This window comes from Priapulus caudatus, unplaced genomic scaffold, assembly GCF_000485595.1.
Source record: "Priapulus caudatus unplaced genomic scaffold, Priapulus_caudatus-5.0.1 Scaffold382, whole genome shotgun sequence".
Taxonomy (NCBI): Eukaryota; Metazoa; Priapulida; class Priapulimorpha; order Priapulimorphida; family Priapulidae; genus Priapulus; species Priapulus caudatus.
The window spans coordinates 1-27,769 of NW_014577443.1; the positions used below are offsets into that span (position 1 = coordinate 1).

The 27,769-nt window shown below is 46.2% G+C and overlaps 1 protein-coding gene across 1 annotated transcript in view; it reads right to left on the minus strand.

The window, feature by feature from the left end:
• Window positions 1-4,868: 4,868 nt before the first annotated feature.
• Window positions 4,869-27,769, minus strand: part of LOC106809757 — a 43,076-nt gene continuing 20,175 nt past the window's right edge. The window contains exons 13-20 of the mRNA XM_014812958.1: window positions 18,799-18,980; window positions 18,312-18,414; window positions 17,735-17,923; window positions 12,992-13,153; window positions 12,348-12,529; window positions 7,588-7,758; window positions 6,513-6,660; window positions 4,869-6,009 (exon numbers count right to left, since the gene is read on the minus strand). Of these exons, the coding sequence (XP_014668444.1) occupies window positions 5,969-6,009; window positions 6,513-6,660; window positions 7,588-7,758; window positions 12,348-12,529; window positions 12,992-13,153; window positions 17,735-17,923; window positions 18,312-18,414; window positions 18,799-18,980 (1,178 nt within the window). The 3' untranslated portion in view covers window positions 4,869-5,968. The remainder of the gene's footprint in view (window positions 6,010-6,512; window positions 6,661-7,587; window positions 7,759-12,347; window positions 12,530-12,991; window positions 13,154-17,734; window positions 17,924-18,311; window positions 18,415-18,798; window positions 18,981-27,769) is intronic.

Sequence of the window (27,769 nt, forward strand, 5' to 3'; positions counted from 1 at the left end):
CCAGGATGAGTTATTCCGCCTGCGGTTCGTTAAGAAGATTACTGCCGCTGCTACATAGCCCGGGGTAGAATTGTTACCGTCTATGGTTATCGCTGCTATGACAGAAATGTAAGTAGTTTGCAGTGTAGCAATGTATTATTTTAGCGAATTATGATGCAGCTTACAATACGGTAGGGTACTGATAAGGGGGAGGTGAGGTGGGAGTAGGGGGACGGGAGGTGAGGGAAGGACCCCCACTTGTCCCCCCGCTCATAACTCTGCCGGCGTATCTTTCCTTCGCGCCGTTTTCATCTATTGTTTCACTTCTTGGAACCAATCCGCTCAGGCGAGGTACCTCACAAATTGCTGCTATTGCTGGGAGATGCCCCCGCTAGCGCCACTCTCCGCTGTAGATAATAACCTATAAGCACGATGCACGATTTCTCTAAAAGCGCAATCTGCCTACACATGGCATGCTTTGTGTATATCGTCGCGTTACTTGAAGAAGCGGCACCTTGAAAATGCGTGCTTTAACTCCGATGATATAAACGGCGTGTTTTTCCAATCGCTTTCAACGCAGTGTGGATACGGCACGTGTCGACTTGGCCGGCTGGGTAGGCCTAAGAGATCTATGAACTTTTATTCTATATGTGGCCTTTACACGTGTCATTCGATCTGTGCTATTTTTAAAGTAAATATAATCACGATAAATTCATTCAAGTAAGTCGGCAAGATCAAGTGCGCCATGTCCATATAAATAATATAGAAGCATACAAAAAATTGTAGCGAAGAGGGCGAATGCATTGATCAATCAAACTAGAAAATACGCGCAGACAACGTGGGCAGACTACGTAGTAGGACAGCTACGTCACTCGGACTGGTCGCCGGCGACGTGCCCGCCACGTATTATCACTACGTCGTCATTACGTACTGGCACGTATATACGTAGTATATACGTAGTGTGTTAGCTGGGTATATTGCAAACTGCATGCAGCGCCCCCTTCCACACTGCAGTGATATACGTAGAAATTGAGCCAAGCGAGAGCGCCATCTGTCGTGGAAGTTTGGGTAATAGTTTCGTGACAGATAATTCCGTTCAACGACGTTGCATAATTTTTGTTCCCGCTAAACAATGAAGGCTGCTCAATCACAGGGGCTAATGTCCCCGAGTGACAATGGCCTTACCTGAACATAGCTGTCAGCCACAAATACAAGTTATTTTTCAATTTTGTAGCAAAAGAGGAATATACAACAAGAATATACCTCAATACTCTTCAATGACTTAATAACACTACTTACTGTAACATTCCCCCCTTTACTGCAGCATTAACTAATATTATCGTTGGCGACCTCTTTTTGTTATGTTTTCCCATGCGTGATCTGCCATTGTGTGTGTGTCGCGTGAACCCCTTCGGTCAATTACCAACCGTTTTTAGACGCAGATAACCACACGAGGTAGATTCGTAACAGAACAATAAGAACTGTAAGACAGCAGAAAGGGAGGTGGAATACAGGCACAGCTGACATCTGTTATCGCACACGCTTGGGCGTAATCTTAGCACGTAGACAAAATCAGGCATGGTCGGGGGCTGTCTAGAAAACAGAGAGTGAGGGACAACACTCGAAGCCTGTCTAGACAAATACGACACCACGTGCTATCTGACAGAATCCTCGCCATAACCGAGCAATATCGTACATATTTCAGCCACTTTAACAACCGTCTGAGGCTCGAAACTGTTTCAGCATACACAACAAGAACGGTCCATCGCTATACGAAATGCTTAAAACATAAAACGTGGCATGCACGCGACTAGGCGCTGTATTTTTTAGATCTGGTTGTCCTGTCAGGCAACAAGAAGCAATTTTTAGCGTTGTCGGCGAATTTACTTGGCAAATCTATGAAGGCCGTTTTTAATTAGCGTGGCTTCTCTTTGGTTCAGTGGCATATCATATTTACTAGAGTGTATAGATGCTAAGAAAGAAAAAAAAAAAAATAATGATATTATATCTATATTATAGCAGCTTCAATATTACAAGTATATAACGATATTTACTCGTGTATAAACGCAGCTTTTTGTAGGCACAAACTTCAATAAAAAAAAATACAGGGGGTGCAACTTATAGACGAGGCCAATATCCACCCAGGCCCAATATTGAACAATATTAGGCAGATATTGGTCCAATATACGGCCCAATATTAGAAAAACAATATTGGGGCCAGTTATGCACCAGGCCGGATATTGGACCAAATCGGCCTATATTGGACAGGACATGGACATAAACCGAAATGTGCGGGCAGATACTTGCAATATGGTAATACTTTTAGCCGCAGTATAATTGGGATAGGGTGTATTTTAGGGCGCAAAGCGGTTTGCGACAGGGTCAGCGTTTTTTCAAGGTGCCGGAGGCCACCCCCCGCCCCCCCCCTACCCTCAGTCCGAGGCCGAGAGCCCCGCCCCCACCCGAGATGTACCTCGTACTTTTAATTTTTATTTGCAGGAAATGCGAAACGGAGAAGGCGCTGCTAAACAGATTCATTTGTTCTAATAAAGATTTCTTAGCTATATCTATGTTCATGGTATATTATTTTGGTTTAATTTATCAAGTAAATCGCTTTTATAATATAAAATCGCTCTGGACAGCTATACAGAAAGCACTATTGCTCTCATGTTATTATCACGAAGTGAAGCGCAGACTTGCATTAATCACGAAAATGATGCACAGATTTGTCTGTTAAACACACAAGGTCAGTTTAGGCACCTTATACCTAACAAGGTATCACGACGTGATGCACAGATTATTGTATATCACGAGGTGATGCACAGATTAGTGTAGATCACGAGGTGATGCACAGATTAGTGTAGATCACGAGGTGATGCACCGGATTAGTGTAGATCACGAGAGGTGATGCAGCAGTATTAGTGTAAAGATCACGACGTGAATGCACAGATTAATTGTATATCACGAGGTGAATGCATGCAGATTTAGTGGTAGATCAGCGGAAGGTGATGCACAGAATTTAGTGTATGATCACGAGTGATTGGCACAGATTAGTGTAGATCACGAGGTGATGCACAGATTAGTGTAGATCACGAGGTGATGCACAGATTAGTGTAGATCACGAGGTGATGCACGGATTAGTGTAGATCACGAGGTGATGCACGATTACGTGTAGATCACGCAGGTGATGACACCAGATAGTGCAGATGCACGAGGTGATCGCACAGATAAGTGTAGATTCAGAGGTGATTGCACGATAGTTGTAGATCACGAGGTGCTGGCACGGATTAGTGCAGATCACTGAGGTGAGCAGCAGATTTAGTGTAGATCACCGAAGGTGATGCACAGATTATTGTAGATCACGACCGTGATGCACAGATTAGTGTAGATCACGAGGTGATGCACAGATTAGTGTAGATCACGAGGTGATGCACGGATTAGTGTAGATCACGAGGTGATGCACAGATTAGTGTAGATCAGCCTGAGGTTGATGCACAGATTACTGTAAAGAATACCGAGGTGATCGCAACGAATTATTGTAGATCAACACGAGGTGATGCGCAGATTGAGTGCAGATCACGAGGTGATGCACAGATTATTGGCTAGTATCCACCCACGAAGGAGTGATGCAGCAGATGTAGCGTAGATCAGCGGAGGTGATGCACAGATTAGTGTAGATCACGAAGGCTGATGCCACGAGATTATGTAGATCACGAGGTGATCACAGACTTAGTGTAGATCAACGAGTGATTGCATCGGATTAATGTAGATCACGAGTGATGCACAGATTTAGTGTAGACACGAGTGGATGCACGATTATGTAGATCACGACGTGATGCACAGATTTGCGGTTTCATAACCACAAGTTTCAGTTTAGGCACCTTATACTCTAACAAGGTATACAACGACGTTTGATGGCATCAGAATGGTGCAAATAAATGTGTTGTGTGTGTGTGTGTGTGTGTGTGTGTGTGTGTGTTGTGTGTCGTGCCGTGCGTGCGCGCGCGCGCTGTCGTGCGCGTGCGTGTGTGTCTGTGCGTGCGTGTGTATGTGGCTTGATGTTGTTCATGTTCACGTCTGCGTTGGCTTGCGACTTCTGTGGCAGCTTGATTTTCCCGATAAAGCGTTCGTTGACCGAAATTCTAACAATACACATACAGCAAACCAATAACAGTTCGAAGCGCGGGGAGGGGGGAGAGGGGGTTATATAATAAGTCGCCGTCTCTGTGACAATCATTCCTCTGTGAAATACTTATGTTTATCTATAGGTATTGCTCTGCAGTAATGCGCAGAATGACGCGCGCAGTAGAGCGCTGTCGTCTGGCAGCAATATGTTTGAAAACTGCAGAGTGACTTTCCAATCAATGGGAGATCAAAATCAAACTAACAAAATTAAGTTAAAACCGCGTAAATAATAAAGCTAATTGGGCCTTTAACATAATTTTATGGGCGTACACAGATACATGTATATGTCATGGTATCATCGTAGTGTATGTATGTCATATGTATGTATGTATTGTATGTAATGTTTGTATGTTGTAGTAATGTATGTATGTGTATGTATGTGTTTGTGTTGTTGTGTGTGTGTGTGTGTGTGTGCTGATGTGTGTATAGTTGTCGTGTGGTGCGTGCGTGTGATGTGTGTGTGTGTGTGTGTGTGTGTGGTGGTGTGCGTGCGTGCGTTGGTGTGTATGTATGTATGTGTGACTGTGTGTGCACCTATACATGCTCGCGTGTGTGCGCACATGTCCGCATGTGTGTGTGCGCGTACGTGTTGTATATATTACTATTTGTTACTATTGTTATTGTAGGCCTATATACAAGTTGAATAATGTAATAAAATGGGGCCTGCCGTTCATCCACGTAAATAATTAGAACATGAAGAATGATTGAAGTTGCGAAGTTTATTATCATGATCAAGAGATCAGATAGTTTAAAAGTTTCATTTCACAACCGACTTGGATTTTGGGGTAATATCTAGGAGAATCGGTAGATCACTTCGTCTATAAGAGATTAGAGACCAGACAACTCTATAACGGGACTCTAGGTATTAATATACATATACGTTACTCCCGTATTCAACCGTTAGTGATCATCCAACAAAAAGCTATAAAATATCTGAATATCCCAAATTAAAACCTCTATCATATATGTACCTGTATCTCCTTTATATCACAAACTATTAATATTAGTCGCATATTTCTTAACGACGACATAATTGAAAGACGTAGCTACGGACAAATATTGCTTTTTAGTGAGTAGTAGAATCATAATAGGATACAAATTACTGACAGATATGACTGAAGTACATTAAAATGAGCATCTTTATATCAACCATATATATATATATATATATATATATATATATACATATATATATATACATATATATAACATCTAATTACTAAAGTTAGAAACTTAAATAAGTGAATTGTTCACACGGTCACATATCGTTTAGGTCTACTTATCGCGCAATTTGTAACGCGAAATTATCAACAAATATCTTGACAACTTTACAATACGAAAACACATTACCAACTTATAATACGCAGGTAAATTCCCATTACTAATTACATTACTTTGCTTCAACACATCGGGGCAGAGGAGCAAGAAAGTAACAAAACAAAATATAAACTATCTAATTATTCAAAAATCTTGTGCATCACCGATGCTAACGTTAATCTAAAACTTGAAATCTACTAAACGCATCTATCAAGAAACTGTTCAGCGCCACTCAACCCCGTAGGTACGTGCGTAAGTCTGACACACGAAAGCCTTCCCTCATTCCCCAGCATTCGCCAAGAAGAAAAGATGCGATGTATCCTGCACATCTCTTCCCCGTGCCTCCCCATTATCACGACAGAGAAGTAAAGAGAGGTAATATCGATGATATGTGATGAAGTTATGCGAGCTAGAGAAGAACGGCGGCTCACGACTAGACTGTCACATGATCCGCCGCCGCTGGGTGACGTCATCCTGCGTGACATCATCATACGGACGCTTCGTTTAGCTCCGTGCAGCTCACGTACTCTGAAACGTCAATGAGCAGCTGACAAGGATAATCACCATGGCAACCAGAAGTAGTGCGCGAGAGCCAATCATCGTGTGATATACCGCGCCAAATTTAACTGCTCGGTATCTGTAACGTGTTCCGTATTAATGTTCTCGGTATATAGCTTGCTGTTGTGCGGAGGCTATATTATGTAAATACTTTCTATAGTTACTGTCTGTTGTTGTGTTTATTGTTTTGCTCTATAGCACCTGTTAATCTATGAAACGTCATTTGAAATTGCTAACCGCTTCACGTAATATTAAATAGACCTATTATTCGAAAAAAAACTTTGGTGTATATGTACTATAAAATGTTTATTATAGTCTTTATAACGTCATTACGTATATAATTAAAATAGATTAAAACGATGTGTAGTTTAAAAAACAAGTAATTACGGCGTATAATTACGTAAAATTTTTAACAGAATAATTAAGCACTTGTGCGAAACATGAAATCTAATATTAAACGGTGAAGAGCGCACCCGTGATCGAAGACCGGGGAGAGTCAAGGTCGTCTAGTGACCTCTGCACGACCTCGGGGTCAATCATGCTGTTGCGGTTACTGCCAGCTATCGGCGCGTCGAATTCGTCTGTGAGGTCCGCCAGTGGCGCCCTCATGTTCTCTGGAAACTAAAGCAACTGGGAACGTAATGCGGCTGTATACTTGGTTCGTCGTAAGGATAAAGGTTGTGATAAGGATTAGGAACACTCAATGGCGAATTTAAGTGATAAAAGAATCGGGAATGTTGCATGAAAGAAAATTGGTCTTCTTGACATAATTATTAACATTAACACTTTCACGTGGGACGTTGGCCGAAACATGAAAAAAATTACGAGTTTCCTATATACGCAACGTATAGAGGTCGTGTCTACAAGATAAAGTTCATGCTAAGACTATTGTTTTTGTTTCTGACAACGGTCTCCAGGATTGCAGGTGTAGACCTATGGCTGAGGAAATGGTGCTGCGTCATACCATAGACATGAATGCATAAATACCAATAAATGAATAAACAAAAGTCTAACAAATGTAAGTAATCCTAAAACAATTGCAACACATAATAAGGGAGCACGTTATCCCTTCTTGCTATGGCGTATATAACGCATATTATAATCCATCTTGAATTACTCACACAACTATAGAAATATATATAGACACTACTACGTAGGCCTACTACTACTGCACGAAGGGTCGTTGTCGTATCAGGTACTACATATATGTACCCGAGGTAGTTTTAGGTTGTTTAGTATTATGTTTATATTTTTATATGAGGTATGTTTAGGGTTAGGGTTAGAGTTAAGGTTAGTGTTAGGGTTAGGGTAGACTTCTGTAGTACAAGTCTGGTACACTTTGTGTATACATATATGTACCTCGGGTACATATATGTATAGTGCCTGATACGACAACGACCCCTTCAGCACTACTACTACTTACTTCTAGTACGCATAGTCGACCTAGTATATTATTTCTATGCACCGTCTCAGTCAAGTTGAAAAATTAGCGCCTTCTCCATATGGTCGCAGTAATGTTCTCAGTCTGCGGCCTTGCTATACACTCACCTCCTCTATTGGTGTCAGAGGCTTGCTGGGTGGAGGAAGGACGTAGACGCCCTCATCGTCATCGTCGTCACCCGTCACCATCGGCTCGTCCGTAAAATCATCGAACTGATTTTCGTCAAATTCCTCCCCTGGGTTACCATAGCGCACTGTTCTCCCCGGCAGGCCGGCTCTCTGCAACAAGATAACACGACAACCGATCGCTACGCACCAGGGTAACGTCCGCTGAGTCGGCAATGCGAATGCGCAATATCTCACCACAGGAGTTCTATTAGTTGATCAGTGCGCGGATAGTTTTGATTAAAAGTTTATCGTTTAATCAAATTGTGTGCGGTGAAATTAATAGCAATCTCACATTGTACATATTCTTATGGCATGTTGAGTACGCGTACATTAGCCAAGGTCGCGCCTGTGTGGCGAAGCAGGGTGTCAGTTTTAACTGCGTAGACGCAACCCGGATGTAGACACGTCCGTACGCGACGTGGTGCAGTGCGCCACAGGCGAATGGCGAAGGGACGCCTTTCGGTCTGCAGTGGCCTTGAGCAAAGGCGTCGGAAGCAATAAAATAGTGCCGCGGCTTTGGTGATAGGGCGAGCCCAGGGGAGGCGAAGCCACCCTAGGGGGGTCTGGGGGCATGCCCTCCCCCGTGAAAATTTTGAAATCTACAAGGCAAATGGTGGGCTCTGGTGCATTCTGAGCATTGTGATTTAGCACAAAAAAGTGTTTTACTGTAATTTTAGTAAAATACATGATGATTTGAAAGATGTGTTGCTTAACATAGAATTAAAATATTCAATAATGACCAAAAACTCCAAATTTATTTTTCTCACTTTAACAGTGGAATAATCTTTGGTAAAACTTCCTGAAATACATTCCCATTCAAGACATGCGTACAATTGTACTGGTGCTCACAAACGAACAAACTGTTAATATTCGTCATGAAACGCGCTGACCCCGGGCAAAGCATGCTCCCTCAAGATAACGCAACGGCATGCTGCCTGCATAGAATCAGGAGTAGACGGGGAGCAGAGGAATGTGTGCCAGAGTTCTGGATCATAACATTTTATAGCTACAGGTGACCTGCAGGGGCGTGTACAGTATTTTGATGGGGGTCTAACCGTAAGACATACTTGCGAGCACGCGAAGGAGGGGTCTGGGGAGGCCCTCCCCCAGAAATTTTTGAAATTAGACCCCCTCAGATGCGTTTTCTGCGCGAGCAGGGGGGGGTCCGGACCCCCTGGACCCCCCCCCTGTACACGCCCCTGACCTGACCTCATCTGACCCTGGTCTCCGCTTATAGGGGCCTAGATTACACGTATATACATGATATATGTACCGGCTAAAAGACGGTATAAATTATTGAAAGATTTTGGTTACGGAAAATTTATGGCCTGAAAAAAGTGCCGCGGCAGTTCCGACGCCCTTGGCCTTGAGGACCCCTAATGTGACTTCACCTCGCTGGTCATATATATATGACCGCACCTCTGAAGCTCACTTTTGGACTTATTAATGAAATGTGTTGAAATTATTTGTGTGATCGCTTTTCCTTCGAGCGGAAACACAACACGAACGAATTTGGTTTGGAAATTAATGCAATTATACAATTAATACGAATCAAGGAATAACACAACGCAAGGCTTGTACAACAGTACAAGGCTTGTGCAACAGTAATACGATCACGAACCACACTAAACCTGAATTCGACCAGGTTTCATTGGAGCCGTTTCGACCAGGATTGGCGCGGAAGGAGTCAGCGTATCGGTGTGTCAAGAAACAGTAGTGGCGAGCGAGTAACGAAGAACGTACGTGAGTAACATTAACATTAGCAGTAGTGACGTCAGCACCGCATCATAGAACTGTAGTGTATCGACGTGTATCGTGTATCAAGCGTCGTGCCAGCAGTAGCATCATCGTTAACAGCGTCGGCAGAAACAGCATCGTCAGCAACAGCAGCCGCAACGGTATTTGACCCCCAACGCGTAGTACGTCGGAGAGCCTATAGTATATTGCTATGATACGCAGCATATTGCCATCGTCAGCAGCGTCGACGGCGGCATCAGTAGCAACGTTAGCAGCAACAGCAACAGCAGCAGCGGAGACAACAGCAACATCATTGGCAGCAACATCGTCAGAGGCAGCGTCGTCAACAACAGCAGCAGCGACATTTGAGCAGTGACTACGGCATTGGCAGCAGTGACCGTACCAGCGGCAGCAACATCAGTATCAGCAACGGCAATGTTGGCAACATCAGTATCAGCAACGGCAGTGTTGGCAACATCAGTATCAGCAACGGCAGTGTTGGCAACATCTGTTGCGGCAGCGATTCATCGTCATCAGTAACTCTCGCTACATATCACCTTATATCAGTGATCAGTAGGTGATAACACTAACGTAGAAGTCGACTAAACGGAGTTGGCGTCAGGAAGGGCATCCGGCCGTAAATTCTTGCTTCACTTCTTAAATTCTTAATCTTAACAATCCTAATCCTAATTAGTCTTCAACAAGAAAAGATGCCTATATGTATTGCATTAAAGGAGCAAGTTCAAAGGTTCTTTTCTTGTTACGCGTTTTTGGCTGGTATATGAATTTTGCAGCTGTGATCTTGTCCACGCGACCATATGGGCACACCTTCATTTGCATTCATTGTGATTCATTGCGTTAATTCTGTAAGAAACTATTAGCTGTGTAGACCCGGTAAGAGAATAGGTCTACTGCATCTTCTGCATGTCGTAGGAGGCGGCTAAAAGAAGGGCGCACCCTGATAGAACTTTATTGCTTGTGCATTATCCTCTGTAGAAGCGTCTCTGCTCATTTTTCTTTTCTTCTTGAAATGCAATGTTGCGTTCAAGTTCGTGCCTTGTCGGGGCAGTTCAGTATGTGCTGCCTTCCTTCCATCAATGCCGTAATAACGCATTGTGTCAGTTGTATTCTTATGCCACGAAGCGTTCACAATACGCAGATACATGCCTAAGTATATTTATTGAGTCTAACATTCTCAGTCGGTTACGTCGTCCTGTGCGGCTGGGCTTCCATCGCGTGAAATCGTCGCGCACCCGCGTTCCTTCCTCTTCCTCTTGGGTGCGGCGCGATTTTGCGTGATGTTCCTGGTAGACCTGCTCCCGGAGCGTGAGATAGTTGTTTTTGTGGGTCTTCAATGCAATTCACTATAATTCTATGTTACAAGCCATCGGTTACTGTTGGGTAAGTGTGTCAGTGATAAAAAGTGTGTCATTGAGAGGTTTACGTTTATTTAAAAAAATGTGGCATAGTAGACTGCATTTTATATGTTTGCAGTTTTTTAGAACTACACTTTGTGACATCAAGTCACGAAAGTTATTTTGCGGGGGGAGTGGTGTAACAGTGCGCAGTCAATTTGTAGATTAGTAAAGTAATTAATTTGAAATATTCATGGTAAAATTATACATGTGATTAGCTAAGGAGACAACACACAGGATGTTAATTCTACTGCGTAGACGCACATCCGGACCTGTGAAGGCAGAATTCGGAGAAGACCGGACGTGCGCAGTTGAATAACATAGTGTCAAGTACACGTGCGTCTACACGTGATGAGACGTGATTGCTAGATGTTTAACTCGTTCTTAGGGGAGAACGTGTGCACGTGTACGCAGTGTGGTCTCACACGCGGGTAGAATCATATGACGTCACCTTGCTGGTCGTATATATAGACACACCTTGGGAACTCTCCCTAGGTGTGCGCGCATATATTCCCACTCTGTTGGAAAAGATTGACGTACGGACGGACGGACGACCTCAGAGACTGACGGACGGACGACCTCAGAGACTGACGGACGGACGACCTCAGAGACTGACGGACGGACGACCTCAGAGACTGATGGACAGACGACCTCAGAGACTGACGTACGGACGGACGGACGGACAGAGGCATATGTTATGCTAATACATTTCTGGACTCTTGCTCACGAGTGTATCGTGAGCGATAATAAATTATTGTGCGTGGAAAACTCACTCATGGATTTGTGAAATCATTGGTGTTATCTTCGTTACTACGCCTCACCAGACACAGGGGAACTAGCTGACATTCCTTCAAGCGCAAACGCAAACACGAAACGAGACAACGGGTTAAGAACGATAACACAACGCAGGATTTAGAACATTACCATCACGTACACGATCTCGTGCCTACACACCGTCGGGCACTGTCCCGACGTAACTAATTAACACAAACTGAAACGTAACGAGAGCAAGGTTTCATTAGCGCGCAGCCGCACTTAATTAGATCGCATGCACCTAGTGCTGGCGACATGCTCTCTATGAGAATTGCAGAAATTCGGCGAAATACTGCTTCCGTCGGCAACTCTAGGGCATCCAGTAATCTCCGTTTGTGCGTTTTGGCTATATAGCCATTTCGAATAATTTCTCAGTTTCACAAGCGGAAATATCGGATTTGCGCATGCCCGTTCGCGCCGAAATTATATAGCATGAGGCGAAATTATGCATTCAAACGATTTTCGGGCTATCCGCCTATAGACGTGGTAAACTTCGGCGACCGCCTACGTATTTGCGAATTGCAGAGCGCCATCTTTTTCGTACGGCCGACGGCGATATGCACATAATATATACGTATATATTTTATGCTGGACATAGTTTCCGGTCGACGATTTTACCGCCCGCACCTCTTTCCGACGTCGCCTCTGCGACGGGCTGAGACGCTAGCGAAAATCCACTCGACGCGTTTCGTCTGCGTACACGTGACGTCACGTATGACGTCACGCATGACTCACGTTCAGCAGTTCTGTGCTGTCTGCGCTCGGATCCCACTCCAGGTCCTCTGGCGGGTCGTCCTCGCGGTGCACCATGGGATGCGTCTCGTCTCTCTCCGTCATCGTGTCATCCGATGTCGTCGATGACGTCGTTGATGACGTAGACGAACTGTCGTTGACGTAGCTGTTGCCAGGGTCATCGCCTAGGACGTAAGTTCCGGTGCCCTCGTGAGTTTCCACTTCTGGGCCGATAATAACATATTTCGGGGAACAACTCATGGGTCTTCATTGGTGTTAATGCAGCCTTCATTGACAATACACGACCATATAATACACCGAACTATTATTAATAGCAACCAACAAACCAAGCAAGCAAGCAACCAACCAACCTTTCCACTCTCCGTATTTTATTAGTATTAAAATATGGAGTGTGGCAAGGTTGGTTGGTTGCTTGGTTTGCTATGACCAGTTACCTAGAATCCCCGATCTATGTATGTTGTATATAATTATGTACGGTTGCCTATGACGTGGTCATTGCAATACTAGGACCGCTACCGTCAGTTACCTCTCACTCTATCCACCTACTACTAGTATACGTATAGATACTTTAATATCTACACAGGTACTATGTCTATATCTACGGATGTCATCATTATATACGTCACTTTTTGCTTGAAGTTTGGTCATGCTGGGTGTTCGAAGCTCCTCCATCTCCTGTGTGTGGTGTAGCTTCGTCGGCTCCGGTATGGAGTTCTGGCTGGGTCGAGTCTGCATCGATCCCCCATTATCAGCTAGCGGTACGTAGTTCACGTTGCTGTTCTGATCCGCTACAGCAACGAAGAATGAAAACAGAATATAATAGAATATAATTAAGGATTACAGATAAGAATATTAGAATAGAATATATTTATTAAAATTTTTATTCGAATGTACCGTAGTTCACGTTGCTGTTCTGATAGGCTTACTGCAACGTAGAATGAAAACTGAATATAATAGTATATAATCAAGAATTATAGGTAAGAATATTAGAGTAGAATATAATTATTAAAAATTTCGTCCGAATGGTCCGTAGGTAACATTGCTGTTCTGATCGGCTTTTACAACGTAGAATGAAAACAGAACAGAATATAATTATTAAAAAATGTTATCACAATCAATGGAACATCAAAGTTATAAAGGCTTTGAGACTAGGTTCGTACGTGCGGATAATTCATCTACGATGTATAATTCGTATCTTCGTTCCATTTTTTCGTTTATCATTTCTTTACGTTTTATAAAACCGGCGTACGATACCCCTTTGCCACGTTTGCACCCCAATGTAAAACTGTGAGTTGGAAACGTGAGGAACGAGGAAATCGAAGCCGGTGTTGTGCCAGCTTCCCTCGTTAGTTAGGTAAACGTAGGTAATACGTATTAGTAGGTAAAGATGGTAGCTACGTGTGTGTGCCAGCCTCGTGCCTGCCCTCATAGGAGAGAGCATAGAAACATTAGCATCTGCGTCCTGTGCCAAACCTTAACTTAAGTTAGAGTGCTTCTCAGTTTTGATTGAATTACGTATCGTTCACTAATTTATGGTATACTATCACAGCCAGAATGCTGTAATCGTCTCGGGTAAACTCATGCAGTGTTGGTGTGTGGGCCTGTAAGTACGGTACTGTGTAAGTATATATATATATATGTGTGTGGACTGTGGGCTGGTTGTTTGTGGTGTGTGTGTGTGTGTGTGTGTGTGTGTGTGTGTGTGTGTGTGTGTGTGTAATGTATGTGTAAGTAACCGGAATATATTACTCCTGTTGTTTACAATACATAGCAAAACATCTACGAGAGAAAGCGACACAATGACGCTATAGCTCGTATGAGAGCGAAACAGGAAGCCAAGATCTCATCCACACGAAACAAACGCCCGCCATTTTTATTTCAAATATATGAATGCGTTTACATTTTCTTCGTTTTCCTACACGAACGTTCATTATCACGTTTACAATCACGATTCTGAATAAATTAATCAGGCATGCATGTGCGTACTGGGAGCAGCCGCTGTATGCAGCAAGGCTCTCTTATACACTCTCCGTGGTGGTACACTCTCTTCATGAGGGTAGAAGGTAGTCAGTAATCCATCTCTCCTGCTGCCGATATTTTGTTATATTTGAGGTAAGAGCTGATTCCGTTCGCTTCGCGCGGGAGACAGGAATAGCAGCTATATCCTACTCTTGAATATACTGACGCTGTGGCATGGCAGACATTCCCCCCTACTATAGGTAGATATCCCTGGTAACCTATATAATTGCGTATGGGCATGACTCCCGGGGCGCATTTTACATTGCGCATGGAGATTTAATCTTTATGGTCTACGCACAATGTATAAGGGGGAGAGTTGCCATCGGGGAATGTATATCATGCTACATAGCCTCCATTTGTATTACACCCTACTGTAACATGCACTGCTTGCATTCGAAACACAAACATGGTTGACTGTACGGGCTAGCGTGATACACCGTTACACACACGAAAAGAAACACGATAGTTTATACTCGACACAAGATTTAATATTACTGTCTACATTCCCATTGGCTCACTAGCGTGCTATCTACGCGGTACTACGACACTACGGTCTAAAAGTTTATCACAACATGGCCGATTAAAATATGCGGGTCTCTTCTATTGTTCAACGACGACATGAACGATGACACATGATCTGTGTAACACGCCTTGCTATCAGCATTCCGATGCGTATTCTTAGTATAGGCGTGTCGGTCTACTCCGCCCAAGCCGTGTGGCCTCGCGTGTAGAATAGTGGTATACAAGGTATCCGCACATTTAACGTGCATATAGCGAGTCCAATTGGTCCGTGAGCATCACGTGGGGTCTACGGTGAAAATATGTTGGATGTTGTGTTTAAAAACGTAATCATCACGAATCACTGAATGTGCTATTTTTACACAGTAATTCACAATTTACACATGATATATATATATATATAGTTACGTGGTGTGATACAGAGACGCGCGCGCTTGTGAGAATATACGCTATTTAACGCTAAACCTTAGTTCCTTCCCATCAGCCAGGTATTCTATTATACGACAGGACACATGACTAACCTGCTGCTTGCACAAGCTTGCGATAGGTAATTTTAAACAGAAACGGACATCGGAATGATTGATACACACGATACAATAAAGACATTCATATAATCAAAGAACAAAGTATCTCCATCTATATCTTAGCTTACAGCGTCGATAAGTTACTTGTCAGCATGGCTCATAGGGTCTATGTCCCCCGGGGTACTGCCGGAACGTACCCTGGGTACGGTCCGGTATACCGGAACGTACCCTGGTAACTATTTGATATGGTTAGGGTTAGGGTTCGGGTTAAGGTTCGGATTCGGGTTAGGGTTAGGGAGTAGGCGTAGGCGACTCCCTAGACTCGTTAGTGGAGTAGGCGAGGTACGGTCCGGCATATCAAATAGTTACCAGGGTACGTTCCGGCAGTACCCTGGGGGACATAGACCCTCTCAGCGTCAGTATGAGCACTGCGTGTGTGTTAAATGAAGCCACAGAGAGCCATAATTGTCGGGTAATATTCTCGGCCCCCTCTCTCCCCTTCTCTTTTTCTCACTCTCAATCTCTCTCCCTCTCTCTTCCTCTCTCTCTTAATCTCTCTCATTCTCTCTCGTCTGAAAATGCACGGTGGGTTTACGTAGCTCTGTCTGTAATGTCATCCGCTAAGCCTCGGACGTCAACGCAGGTAGAGTTTTTATATTACTCATAGTCGCTTTGCAGCCGACATATATGCGCGGGCACTGTCTCACACTGGTCGGCGTGTGAAAAAAGCTGTGAATTATTTATTTATTGTTTTGAAATGCAGTGAATCGACGAGGATGACTAGTAAACTGATATTTCGCACTCAATCTCGTCTGCGTCCCGCGTCGCTCTGCACACGTCTGACGTCACGCATCGATGCTGCTGCCACGCGCGGGACTTTCTACGCCTCTCTCTTCGCACCAGCCGTCGGCCTACACCTGCTCTCCGCACTCTGTCACTTGCCACTTTGCCATCCTATCCCTCTACAAAATAACAGGAAGAGCCATAGTTCAGTTACGTCACATTTTAGTCGTGCCCTCTGGTGGCCAGCCGGTCAGTGGGAGCGTCGGCCCGCAGTGAGCTGACCAGCAGAGGGCGCCACACGAGATCGCTAATTGGCGCTTGGCTTTGGCAAGTGGCAAAGTGCGGAGTGGACGATTGAGCTAGAGTCGAGGCTCGGCTAGATTCCCATATTATTCCCCACCGGAACTTCCACATTTTACCACGTGCCAAAAACCATGGCCGTATTACCGCCTGCAGGTTTGTATGCCTTCTCATTTGTTTCAAACGCTTCGTTTTGCATCTAAGATGGCCGACGCTGATTTGACTCACTCGCTTGAGCACAAGGCACGACTGTAGCGCATGCGCACGAGACACCGCGTGACATTCCGCTTTGATCAAGGTCCAAGGGTGATTACGTTGTTGTGATTGTCTGATTGCGGCAAAAGTTTGCGCGAAAGAAGATTACGAGAAAGGTTAGTTGCATACTTGAATAGACCGAGGTGAGAGCTGTTCTCATTGTTGTTGTTGTTGTTGTTGTTGTTGTTGTTGCTGTTGTTGTTGTTGTTGTTGTTGTTGTTGTTGTTGTTGTTGTTGTTGCTATCGTTGTGGATGTGGTTGTTGTAGTTTTTTATTGCTGTTGCTGCTGTTCGTTGTGTTGTTGTTGCCGCTTCTACTTGTTGATGATGTTGTAGTTACTGTAGTTGATGCTGCTGTTGTTATTGTAGTGGATGCTGCTGCTGCTGCTGCTGCTTCTAGTGTTCGTCGTCACCATCATCGCCGTTGTCGTTATTGTTGTTGTTTTTGTTGCTGCTGCTGCTACTACTACTGTATCACGCATCAGTTGTCCTCCTGGCAAACGGTTTGTTTCGTGCTACACGTGTTTATTGTTATTGTTGTTGTTTTCGTTGTTTTGTTGTTGTTGATTTCGTGCTACACATGCTACTGCTGCCAGAACACGAAGGTTCTAACAACCCTCGTTACAACAACGGTTTTTAACAACATCCACCGACAGGCTAGCGCTATGTTATCTAGAAACAATAGATAGATAGATAGATAGATAGATAGATAGATCAAAAACAGATCTTGTAGTACTTGTTAGTTAGTAGTTGTTGGTATGTATACGAGATTCTCATACTCAGTATATATAGAGGTCCGGTCTACGATAGAAAGCTACCGTTAAGACTAATGTTTAGACTAATTACGTTTCCGACAACTGGCCTTAGATCCCGATCTAAGTTCTAACAAGTAATCAAACTAGTCTAGTCAGTGATGACAGTAGTAGGAGTGTGAGTGAGTGGTGGTGCGGTAGTTAGGAGGATCACTGACCTTTCTTCATCGGTAACTCCTCTGCTTCCGCTGATGCTCCCATCGGCTGCAGGGCCTTGCGCTCTGCTGCCGCAGCCTCCGCATCCTCATAGCTCTTCTTCTTCTTCTTCTGCTTGTTGCTCATGTACGCGTAGATGGCGATGATGCCGACGATGATGACGAGGACGATGACGATGATGATGATGGCCGCTACGTAGAGGAGAAGGAGAGAGAACATCGTGAGTGTTGCTGCTGTTGTTTACATTTGCGTTGTAAGGTGTCGGGGAATAGAGGAAGGGGGCGGGTGGCCGTTTGAGATAAAGGGAAGAAGGAAGGGTGCGGCTATGAGAGAGAATGGAGGGGCGACGGTGAGGGAGAAGGGAGGGGCTGCTCTATAAGACAACAACTGTGGACGGGAAGGGAGAAGCGACTGCTGGAGAAAGGTGAAGAAAGGGGCTATAAAAAAGAGGAGAGGTAGGATGTTATAGGAATAAAGATCACAAAGAACGTTTTTTGATTGAAACTTGAATACGTGATAAATACTACGTATCATGCACGACAGACGCCCGGCCGCATGGTGGCGCCACGTGGCACGTACTTGTACTTCCGGCAGTACTGGCAGTCTCTCGAGTCGGCTCAGCGATCGCGTATTCAGCCGTCACCGGTTGTCCTCTAATGAACCCTGCCGGGAATGTCGCCCCCTGAAACCAAACAAATGAGCATTCGTGGCATGAACACGTGTTACGGACACACGCAGCAACGTCACTGTCCCTTCACAGCCACGTCACTGCAACGTCAGTCTCCCTTCACAGCCACGTCACTGCAACGTCACTCTCCCTTCACAGCCACGTCACTGCAACGTCACTGTTCCTTCGCAGTTACGGCACTGCAGCGTCATTGTTCCTTCACGGTTACGTCACGGCAACGACGTCATTGTTCCGTCACATCATGTGACTGTTACGTCACTGCTGTGTCACGTCAACGTCAACGCACAGACCAAAGGGACTAAACAGGAACAAAGGACAAAAGGACCTAACAACTCTCGGACCAGCTAGCGACCTCTAGTGAGGGATTAAGGTAGTTACCGAGGGCGTGGTATATGGTGGGAACGTGGGAATGATGAGTCCACCCTCGAAGTCTGCGCATGCGCGTTCATAGAAGCCACCGCTGGGTCGGATCTCAACGTTTTCGTCTTGGAGGTAGTTGAAAGCAACATCTATCGGACGAATTACTGTATCTTCTCCTTCCAGCAGGTCGAATATTATGTCTGTAAGGAGAAATATCGAAAGGAAACGTTAATCTATTGTAAATAATCTGATTTTAGCTACTTTTTTTTTGTAAAGAAAGTAAGTAATTAACAGAGAAAGCGGGAGAGCGAAAGAAAGAGACAGACTGGGCGAGAGAAAGTGTACGAGAAAGAAAGCGGGCGAGCGAGAGAGAGAGAGAGAGAGAGAGAGAGAGAGAGAGAGACAGACAGACAGAGGGAGAGAAACAGGGTGCAAGATAGAGCGAGAAATAGAGCGGGAGAGGGAGAGAAAAGGACTGCGATTAATATTATCGAGAGAGAGAGAGAGAGAGGAGAGAGAAGAGAGACCGAGACAGCGACACAGAGAGAAATAGACACACACACATAGAGAAAGAGAGAGAGAGAGAGAGAGCAAAGAATGGAGGAGAGAAGAGGACCATGCGACAGAAGTAATAGACCGAGAGAAGAGAGAGAGAGAGAGAAGGAGAGCGGAAGAGAGCGCGAGACATGGACACAAGGTGAGAGAGAAAAAATAGCACACAAAGAGAAGAAGAGCGAGAGAGAGAGAGAGAGAGAGAGAGAGAGAGAGAGACCGAGACAGCGACAGAGAGAGAGAGAGGAGCGAGAGAGAGACCGAGACTCAGCCGTCTGGCGACACAGAGAGAAATAGACAACCACGATAGAGAAGGAGGAAAGGAGAGAAGGAGGAGAGAAGAGAGAGACCGAGCAGCGAAGAGAGAGAGAGAGAGAGAGAGCGAGAGAGAGACCGAGACAGCGACACAGAGAGAAATAGACACACACACATAGAGAAAGAGAGAGAGAGAGAGAGAGGACCGAGACCAGCGACGTAGAGAGGAGAGAGAGCGAGGAGAGACGAGACGCGAGCAGAGAGAATAGACCACACCATAGAGAAGAGAGGAGAGAGAGAGAGAGAGAGAGAGACAAGACAGCGAAGAAAGAAGCGAGCGGAGAGAACACGAGAAGCGACGAGAGAGAGAGAGAGAGAGAGAGAGAGAGAGGAGCGAGACACGCGACAGAGAGAGAGAGAAGAGCCGGTGGCCGAGAGAGAGAGGAGAGAGGAGGAGATGAGAGAGACGAGACACAGCGACAACAGAGAGAGAGAGAGAGAGAGAGAGAGAGATGGATGTTAGGGAAAGCTAAGCTTGTACTCACAGCGTGACCATGCGGGGGCGATTGTAGTTGCGATAGGCAGCGTGTATATCGTCTGTCTGACGAAACCATCCATCCAAGTGCCCCGCGCGCTCTCCGTCTCCGAGGCGGTGGTGTCGATCAGCTTGGTGCCTCGGCCGAAGCCGTGTGTGTCATTCTGAAATCACGCCCCCGCGCCTCTACGCGCGCGCGAGGAAGTTTCCTACTCACACAACACCCCCCGTTTTTCTAGCAACTCCGCTCCGCCGCTCGCTCACCCACTCCGCCGCCCCCCCCTCTCGCTCCCCCCCCCACTCCACCCACTCCCTCGACCATCGCTCGCCGTCACCCCCCCCCCACGGTTGATTAGTTCGTCAATAGTGAATCGAGTGGTTAAGACGAGCAAGCCCCCCCAATACTCCCCCCTCCCCGTCCACGCGGCCCCCAGGACGCCCACGAAATGGCCAACCCCCCCCCCCCCCCCGCAGTCCGCCGAACGACAACGGGCGTACGGCGCAACAGGGTACAGTGCAGCAAGCGAGGACATGGCAGGGCGATGAGGTAGCAAGCAGCAGCAACGCGAGGATAAGGCGGCAGGCAAGCGGGACCGAGAGGTAGAAGACCGTCGCACCGAGGAAGAGCAAAAGTACGCGTGCAGAGCAGGCCCGCGAGTGCAGCCGGGGCAGGCGGCAAGGCAGAATGCATGCGCGCGAGGCAGGCAGCCGCAGCAGGGGCAGAGGCAAGCAGCAGCACGAAGGAGCGGCTGTAGGCCACATGCCATGCGAGGCCCAGCAGCAGGCAGGCGAACACGCAGAGCATGCATGCCAGGCAGGCAATGCGCATGCATGCAGGCAGGCAGCAGCGACGGCACGCACGCAGACATGCGGCAGGCTGCTGCTCATGCCGCAAGCAGGCATGCGCGGCCAGCGAGGCAGGAGGCAGGCACGGCCGCACGCAGGCAGGCAACGCAGGCAGGCGCCAGGCTGCGGTCATCATGCAGGCAGGCATGCATGCATCCGGCAGGCCGGCAGGACAGGAGCACCATGACATGCAGCAGCGCATTCGACAGGCAGACCGGCAGGCCATGCAGGCAGGAATGCATGCTGCGATGCAGGCAGGCACGCGACAGGTCACGGCGAAGCGGGGGACATGCATGGCAGGGCAGACAAGGCGGGCATGACAGGGCAGGCGGAGCAGCAGGCACGCAGACAGGCAGGGCAAGGCAGGCGACGCTAGAAGTTACCGATTGTAGCCTTAGTGTGCGATGTTAGCTTAGTTTACCGGATGTTAGCTTACGTATACCCGATGTTAGCTTAGTTACGATGTTAAACACTACGCGTAAGCACGGGTCATCTGCGTTGTCGTATACACAACAGGTGGGTTCCATCGTCGAATGGTACACTGAACTCTGATCTTCGGTGCATAGGCGCGAAAACGCACATGTGAGTCACGATAGCTGCAGCAGTACCGCGCTTGTCGAATACTACCATATATATTTTTAAAAGACGTAGTCGGACCTGGTGCGGTGCGGCACATGTTACAGCGAATGGCGCGGCGCGACTTTCGCTGCAGTGCCTGGGACCCTGATGTGACGTCACTTCGCGTAGTCATTAAGTAGGGCGCACAGCTTGGGAGGCCTTTGAGTTTTCAACGCGCGCACATTTCGATTTAATGTGTTAGACAGACACTGGATTTTTGAACATCTTGTTCAATGTGTGCTGTTGTGAACAGAGACAATAAATCTTGCTGCGTAGAATTTCACTTTTGGATATATTTGGTGATCGTTTTCTTCGCGAAGCCAGAAGGAATTGATTGGAAATTAATGCAATTATTCATTGCTGACGAATCAAGGATAACACAGCAAAGGCTTAGGATCAATAATAAGATCACGAGCCAACAGTCCGGATGTTCGACCGAACTGAAACGTTCGCTACTAGGATTATCATTGATGTATTATGCATTTGTATTATTATACTGTAGTTGTATATGTATATTAATGTATATGTATATGTATATGTGTAATATGATTGTATCATTATATGTAATAGTGTATATGTATCAGGCTAGTCATATGCTAGTGCATATGTAATTATATGTATATGTATATGTATATGTATAATGTATATGTATTGTATATGTATATGTATGTTAAGGACTGCTATTGTTATCGTATATGCTGTATGTGAGTATGTATGAGACTGTGATATCATAGTATGAAGTTCTCGTTTTAGTTGAATATTATCAATACTACTGTATAAGTGTCTCAGTTGTGTATAACGCTACGCATATATCCTATAACTTGTATTAACTGTTACTGGTATACTAGTTGCGTATGCATATGTATACTCGTATCTGTATATGATTTAGTATATTATATTGTATATGTTATGGTAATTATCTATTGTGTGTGATATATGGTGTATTTGTCATATGCGTGTAGTATTAAACATGTATAGTTGTATAACTTTTCGTGTGTGAGCAATATGTATATCAGTCGCTTGTATTTGCGTATATGTATATACTATTGTGGTAGTGTCTAATTGTTATAAAGATGTTCTGACATTGTACTTTGTATCTGTATATGTATATGTAGTGTTGCTAATCCGTATACTGTATAGCATATGTATGTATAGGTATGTATATGTTTCATGTACTATGTATCAATGTTCGGGTAAGTGCCGTAATGCATATGTTATCCTTATTATAATTATGTATATGTTATACGTAGGGTATATGTTTATTATGTACTAATATATATATTATATATTCATTACGTTGTGTATGTGTGTGTGTGTAGCTGTAGTGTGTCGTGTCTGTGGTGTGTGATCTGTGTGTGGGTGTGTGTCGGTGTATTGATGTGCTGTTGTGTGTAGTGTTGTGTGTGTGGTGTGTGTGTGTGTGTGTGCCGCGCCGCGCGTGTTGTTCGAGCTCAAACATATGAGGTAGTTAGTCAAGATACGTCTACAATTGTATTAAACTCCAGATAGAACAAAGTGAACATGGCTAAGGCTGACGGTATCACCAGGTTGGCAGAGGTCGCATGTTTACCCTGGTCATGTGGCATGTTTACCGCGATAGACGTAATAATGTACTCGGCGTCTATATGCAATCGAGAATTATTTGCATACCTCCGTGGCATAGAGAGAGCGGTGACAGGCACTAAATATATGCATCCGTAAATTACACATACACTTATGAAATAGTATAACTAATTGACACATAGAAGACGTATATAGATGCTGAGCACTGCGCGCAGTGGCACACACACAACACCACATACAACACACACAACACAGTAACTAACACCACAAGCGTTGCGCACACACACCCACCACCACACACACACAAACACAGCAACCCAAACACACACACACAAACACACCACAAAACCACACACAACAAACAGGCCACACACATCACACCACACACACACACACCATGCACGCCCCCCAAGCACGAAACAGATCATGGTTGAGGCGCAAGCCCGCGTTCACATGAAGAAGCATCTTACTCACTATGCTCGTAGAACTGCAGGGAGCAAGCAAGCCAGGTTTAGTCAGCTTGATGTGAGCGAAGTGGGACTGAGGTGGAGAGAGGTGATGGAGAGTGATTCAATGGCCAGTACGCCGCTCGGGCGTCACATCTGTAAACGGATATGTTGTTCCGCGTGAGTGGACAAGCCGATGTCTGAAACATGTGCGTGAGGGTTAACCGACGGGTGATGGACGCGATAAAAAACGGCACAAGTCACCCACGCACGCAACGCACAGCCCACACACAACAGAACCACAAAATGAATCAACCCGCCGATGGGCACACCCAGCGCGGCGCAACAAGGCACAGAAGCCTCCAATACGGAAGCACACGCGGCTCGCGCCCGAGGCACAGGCGACAGCGCCAGCGCGCGCAACCAGCACACAAGACGCACACACACCAAGCACAGCACACCCCCAAGCACAGACGTGACCACGACCAGGATAGCACACCCGCAGCAGGCACCACCGCCATAATGACTCGGTCAGTTGTCTGTCGCCTATAATGGAGCTGAAGATACGTGTGTCTTGGTGTCTAGATCTCCTGTCTCTTCGTGGCGCAAGTCCCCGTCGTGCACGCACTCCTCTCCTCTCCTCCCCGTCCTCTTCGCAGCTTCCCGCAGTACTGCGGAGACACCTAAAGGATGCAGAGCGATATAACGCGGTGACTCGATCCAGCGACTGTTCGCGTGACTCAGTGACGGCCGTCGTGCCTCGTGACACTCGTGACGTCGCTGACAAGTACATATTCTTTTACACGCTCAATTTACTCTTTATGCAACATTCTGTCATTACTACATTTTCTCCCTCCTCTGCATCGTACGTCTCCTCCTCCTCCTCCTCTTCCTCCTCCGGCACTCTCCTGCCTCCGGTAATCTCTGCCCCGGTCTCATCCTTCTATCTCCTCCTCCTACCGTCCTCACTACTCTCCGTCCTTACTATTCCCGTCTCGACTTCCTTCCTCCTCGCACTCACGCCCATCCTCCTTCCGCGTCTTTCTACTCTCCGTCCACTCCTCTGCTCGCCTCGCTCCGACGTCCCCCTGCCTTCCGTGCCTTAACTCGACTCTCCTCTCCTCCTCGTCCCTCTCCATCCCCTCCTGCCTCGACGTCTCTTCCTCTCGCTGCCTTCCCTGCCCTCGGCATCCTCACCTCACGACCCCGTCATCTTTCCGCGTTTTTTGTATTTTTTCTCATTTTTTTCCGCGTTTCGTATTGCTCGCTTTTTTACTGGTGACGCGTCGTAACGACAGTACGAGGTATCAGCAGCCGTCACACGCGTATGAGAGAGGCGTTGGCAGTCGCCCAGTTGGACGGTGTTGGTGCCCCCACGCTCCACCGACCAGCGCAGCAAGTGTATGGAGCCGCGGGAGGGCGTGTACAGGCGCACGGGTCACAGTACCGAGTGGCTCACCGCTGGAATAGTCGAATAGACATAGGATATGCGTAAGATATGAGATCACTGCACTATATAGCCGTAATACGTTTTTAGCTATAGTAGACTTATTATATGTAGTATAGCGTTATATAATAATAATAAACGTACTTGTATGCTGACAGTACTAAAAACTGAAATAATATTGGTAAATACTTCGTATGTAATGCAAGCTAGATACTATGTAGATACGTTTCAGCTAACGAAATTAACGCCATACGGACTCGACATCGCGCACGAATCACATACAGCACACAGCAGGACACAGCAACCACCACACACACACACACACACACACACCACACCACCACATAACACACACCCAACACACAACAGCCCACACACACACACACACCCACAAAAGGGTTTATATTGACGTCAACACATATACACACCAATGCAGCTCACACACAAGCAGTCAGTACTGAGTGCCTTGGACCAGACACAACACCCCCAAATCAACACATATTTATTTATTTGTTTGTAATATTTATTTCAGGAATAGGATCCGCGTGTCCGCTTGGAACCAACGTCACGCATGATATGTCGAATCAAACTTCAAAAGCCGCGCATGCGTCCCGCGTAATAAGTTGACGAGGCATCTCTCGTTAGAAAGGGAACATAAGTCTCCCAAGCGCGCTACGGCAACCACGTAACCGTAGTATCCTGTATGTAGCTCGTGTCGAACAATCCGGCCGGACCTCGTCCCGGGGTTCTCGTCCTTCACTCGGTAAAGTGCACCACAATGCTGGAGTTTTCGCCCGCACGTCGGATAATTTGTTACCCGATCTATGTTATATGTATCCTGGTATTAAAGATAGTACGGTTTATTTTCCTCGAGTAGAGGACGGAGGAAAAAGGAAAACCGTTAGAGAGAGGTTTCCGTAGAGAGAGAAGAGAGCAGAGAGGATGAAGAAGAAGGGAGAGAGAGAGGCGATAGATGAGAGAAGGAAGAGGAAGGAGGATGAGAGGAGAGAGGGAGAGAGAAGAGAGAGATGAGTAGAAGCGAGCGAGAGAGACAGAGAGCGAGAGGAGAGAGAGAAGAGTGAAGGAAGAGAGAGAGAGAGGGGAGAGGATACGGAAGAGCAGATAATAATATCGAGTATGGTGATATGCGTTAAGGAGGTCCATCTCTACTTAACCCGCAGGCTGGATGCGGATGACGGTTGTGCATTACGTCCGTCCATACGTGTGTGCGTGCGTGCGTTGAGTTTAGTGTCTCTGCTGTGCATGTGTGTTTGCGCGTGGCGTGATGTGCGAAATGACGTAGCGTTCGCGTCCGGCGTTGAAACGTGTGTCTTATGTTTATTTATTTGCAGAGAACGTGCATGTGCGTGTGTTTATCATGTGCATTGAGTGTAGTGCATGCCTGCACATGATGTAAGTGTCGAATGCATGGTGGCGTCAGCTGCGTCCTTACCGTGTGTGCCGTGCCGTGCGTCGCGCGGCGTGCTGTGTGTTTGTGCGCGTGTGAGAGATTCTCTCCGTAACCGCCCCGAGTTGGTTTTATACGCAGGGTTATGCTCTCTTCAAAAAGCAACTAAACACAAGCGGATGGACAGGGTACATATTTGATGAATGGCACCGGTGACGGAGCTGAGACACAATATATAAGAGAAGTGAAGCACGGATTGGTTATTACGCGTGATCACGCAGCCCGTTGCCATCCGACGCCATGTCTCACACGCGTAGAAAACACGTCACAGTTCCTTCGCTGTATATATATTGCTCAGGCCGGCATGGTAGAGTACCTGCCGGGCGAATACCGGGCCGCGAGGTGCTCCAGACGCGCCCATGGTGCCTAGCAACCGCTCTTGCTCCCAGGACCGTGTTTCAAAATGGCGATGCCATTAAGCGTCGCGTTGCCAGCATCCCGTAAACCCCGCAGACTATTACTGTGAATACGCGAGCTCTTTCAATCTCGCCGCAGCTCGGGTATATTTCAACAGAGTCGCCAATTCGAAATGGGATAGATCTTTGCATCGGGCTATCGCATAATCGACAATGTTCGTATAAATCAGACGGTCCTTATGTTCAAGTTTCCATCTCCTTTTAACCCTCTTGTAAAAGAATAGCTTCTTGCAGCCGCTTCGAAATTGTCGAATAAATGCTGTCATGTTAGGCAGCAAAACTGGCGTGAATAAAGACGAGCATTCTCCGTCACTCCCTCCCCAGCAAAAACGCACTAGCTCCCATTGATCTGCTATCCGGTAAACGAAGGATCCCAGTAAATTCTTGACGTCTGCATATACGAGCCAGTCACAAGAGCGCTAAAACACCCAGCGATACAAACATTATGGCGGCCCCAAAAACGCCGTTTTGTGCTGTTAGGCTAATTATGTGCTATATAGCTACGTGCTACTTTGCTCGCCATGCGGGAAACTAAATCGCTCCTTTGTCGACTGGTATCTGGTGACTGCCCATCGTTAGGCTGGAGTTTAATATCGACAAGTCGGCTCGACTTACGATATACACACGCCAGCACACTACACCGCGCGCGCGCGCGCGCACGGATGCCTAGCTGTACGTGTTATATGGTGTACTACATGCCTCTTTCTTGCGTCCTTTTTCTACGAACTGCGAGTCTTCGAGTTGGCTCCGATTGAACTTTATGGCGCAAGGTGACGGGAACAATATAGTGCGTTAGCGCCGCAGTGAATTATCGTAGAAAGAAGCAGCCGCTCCTTCCTAGAT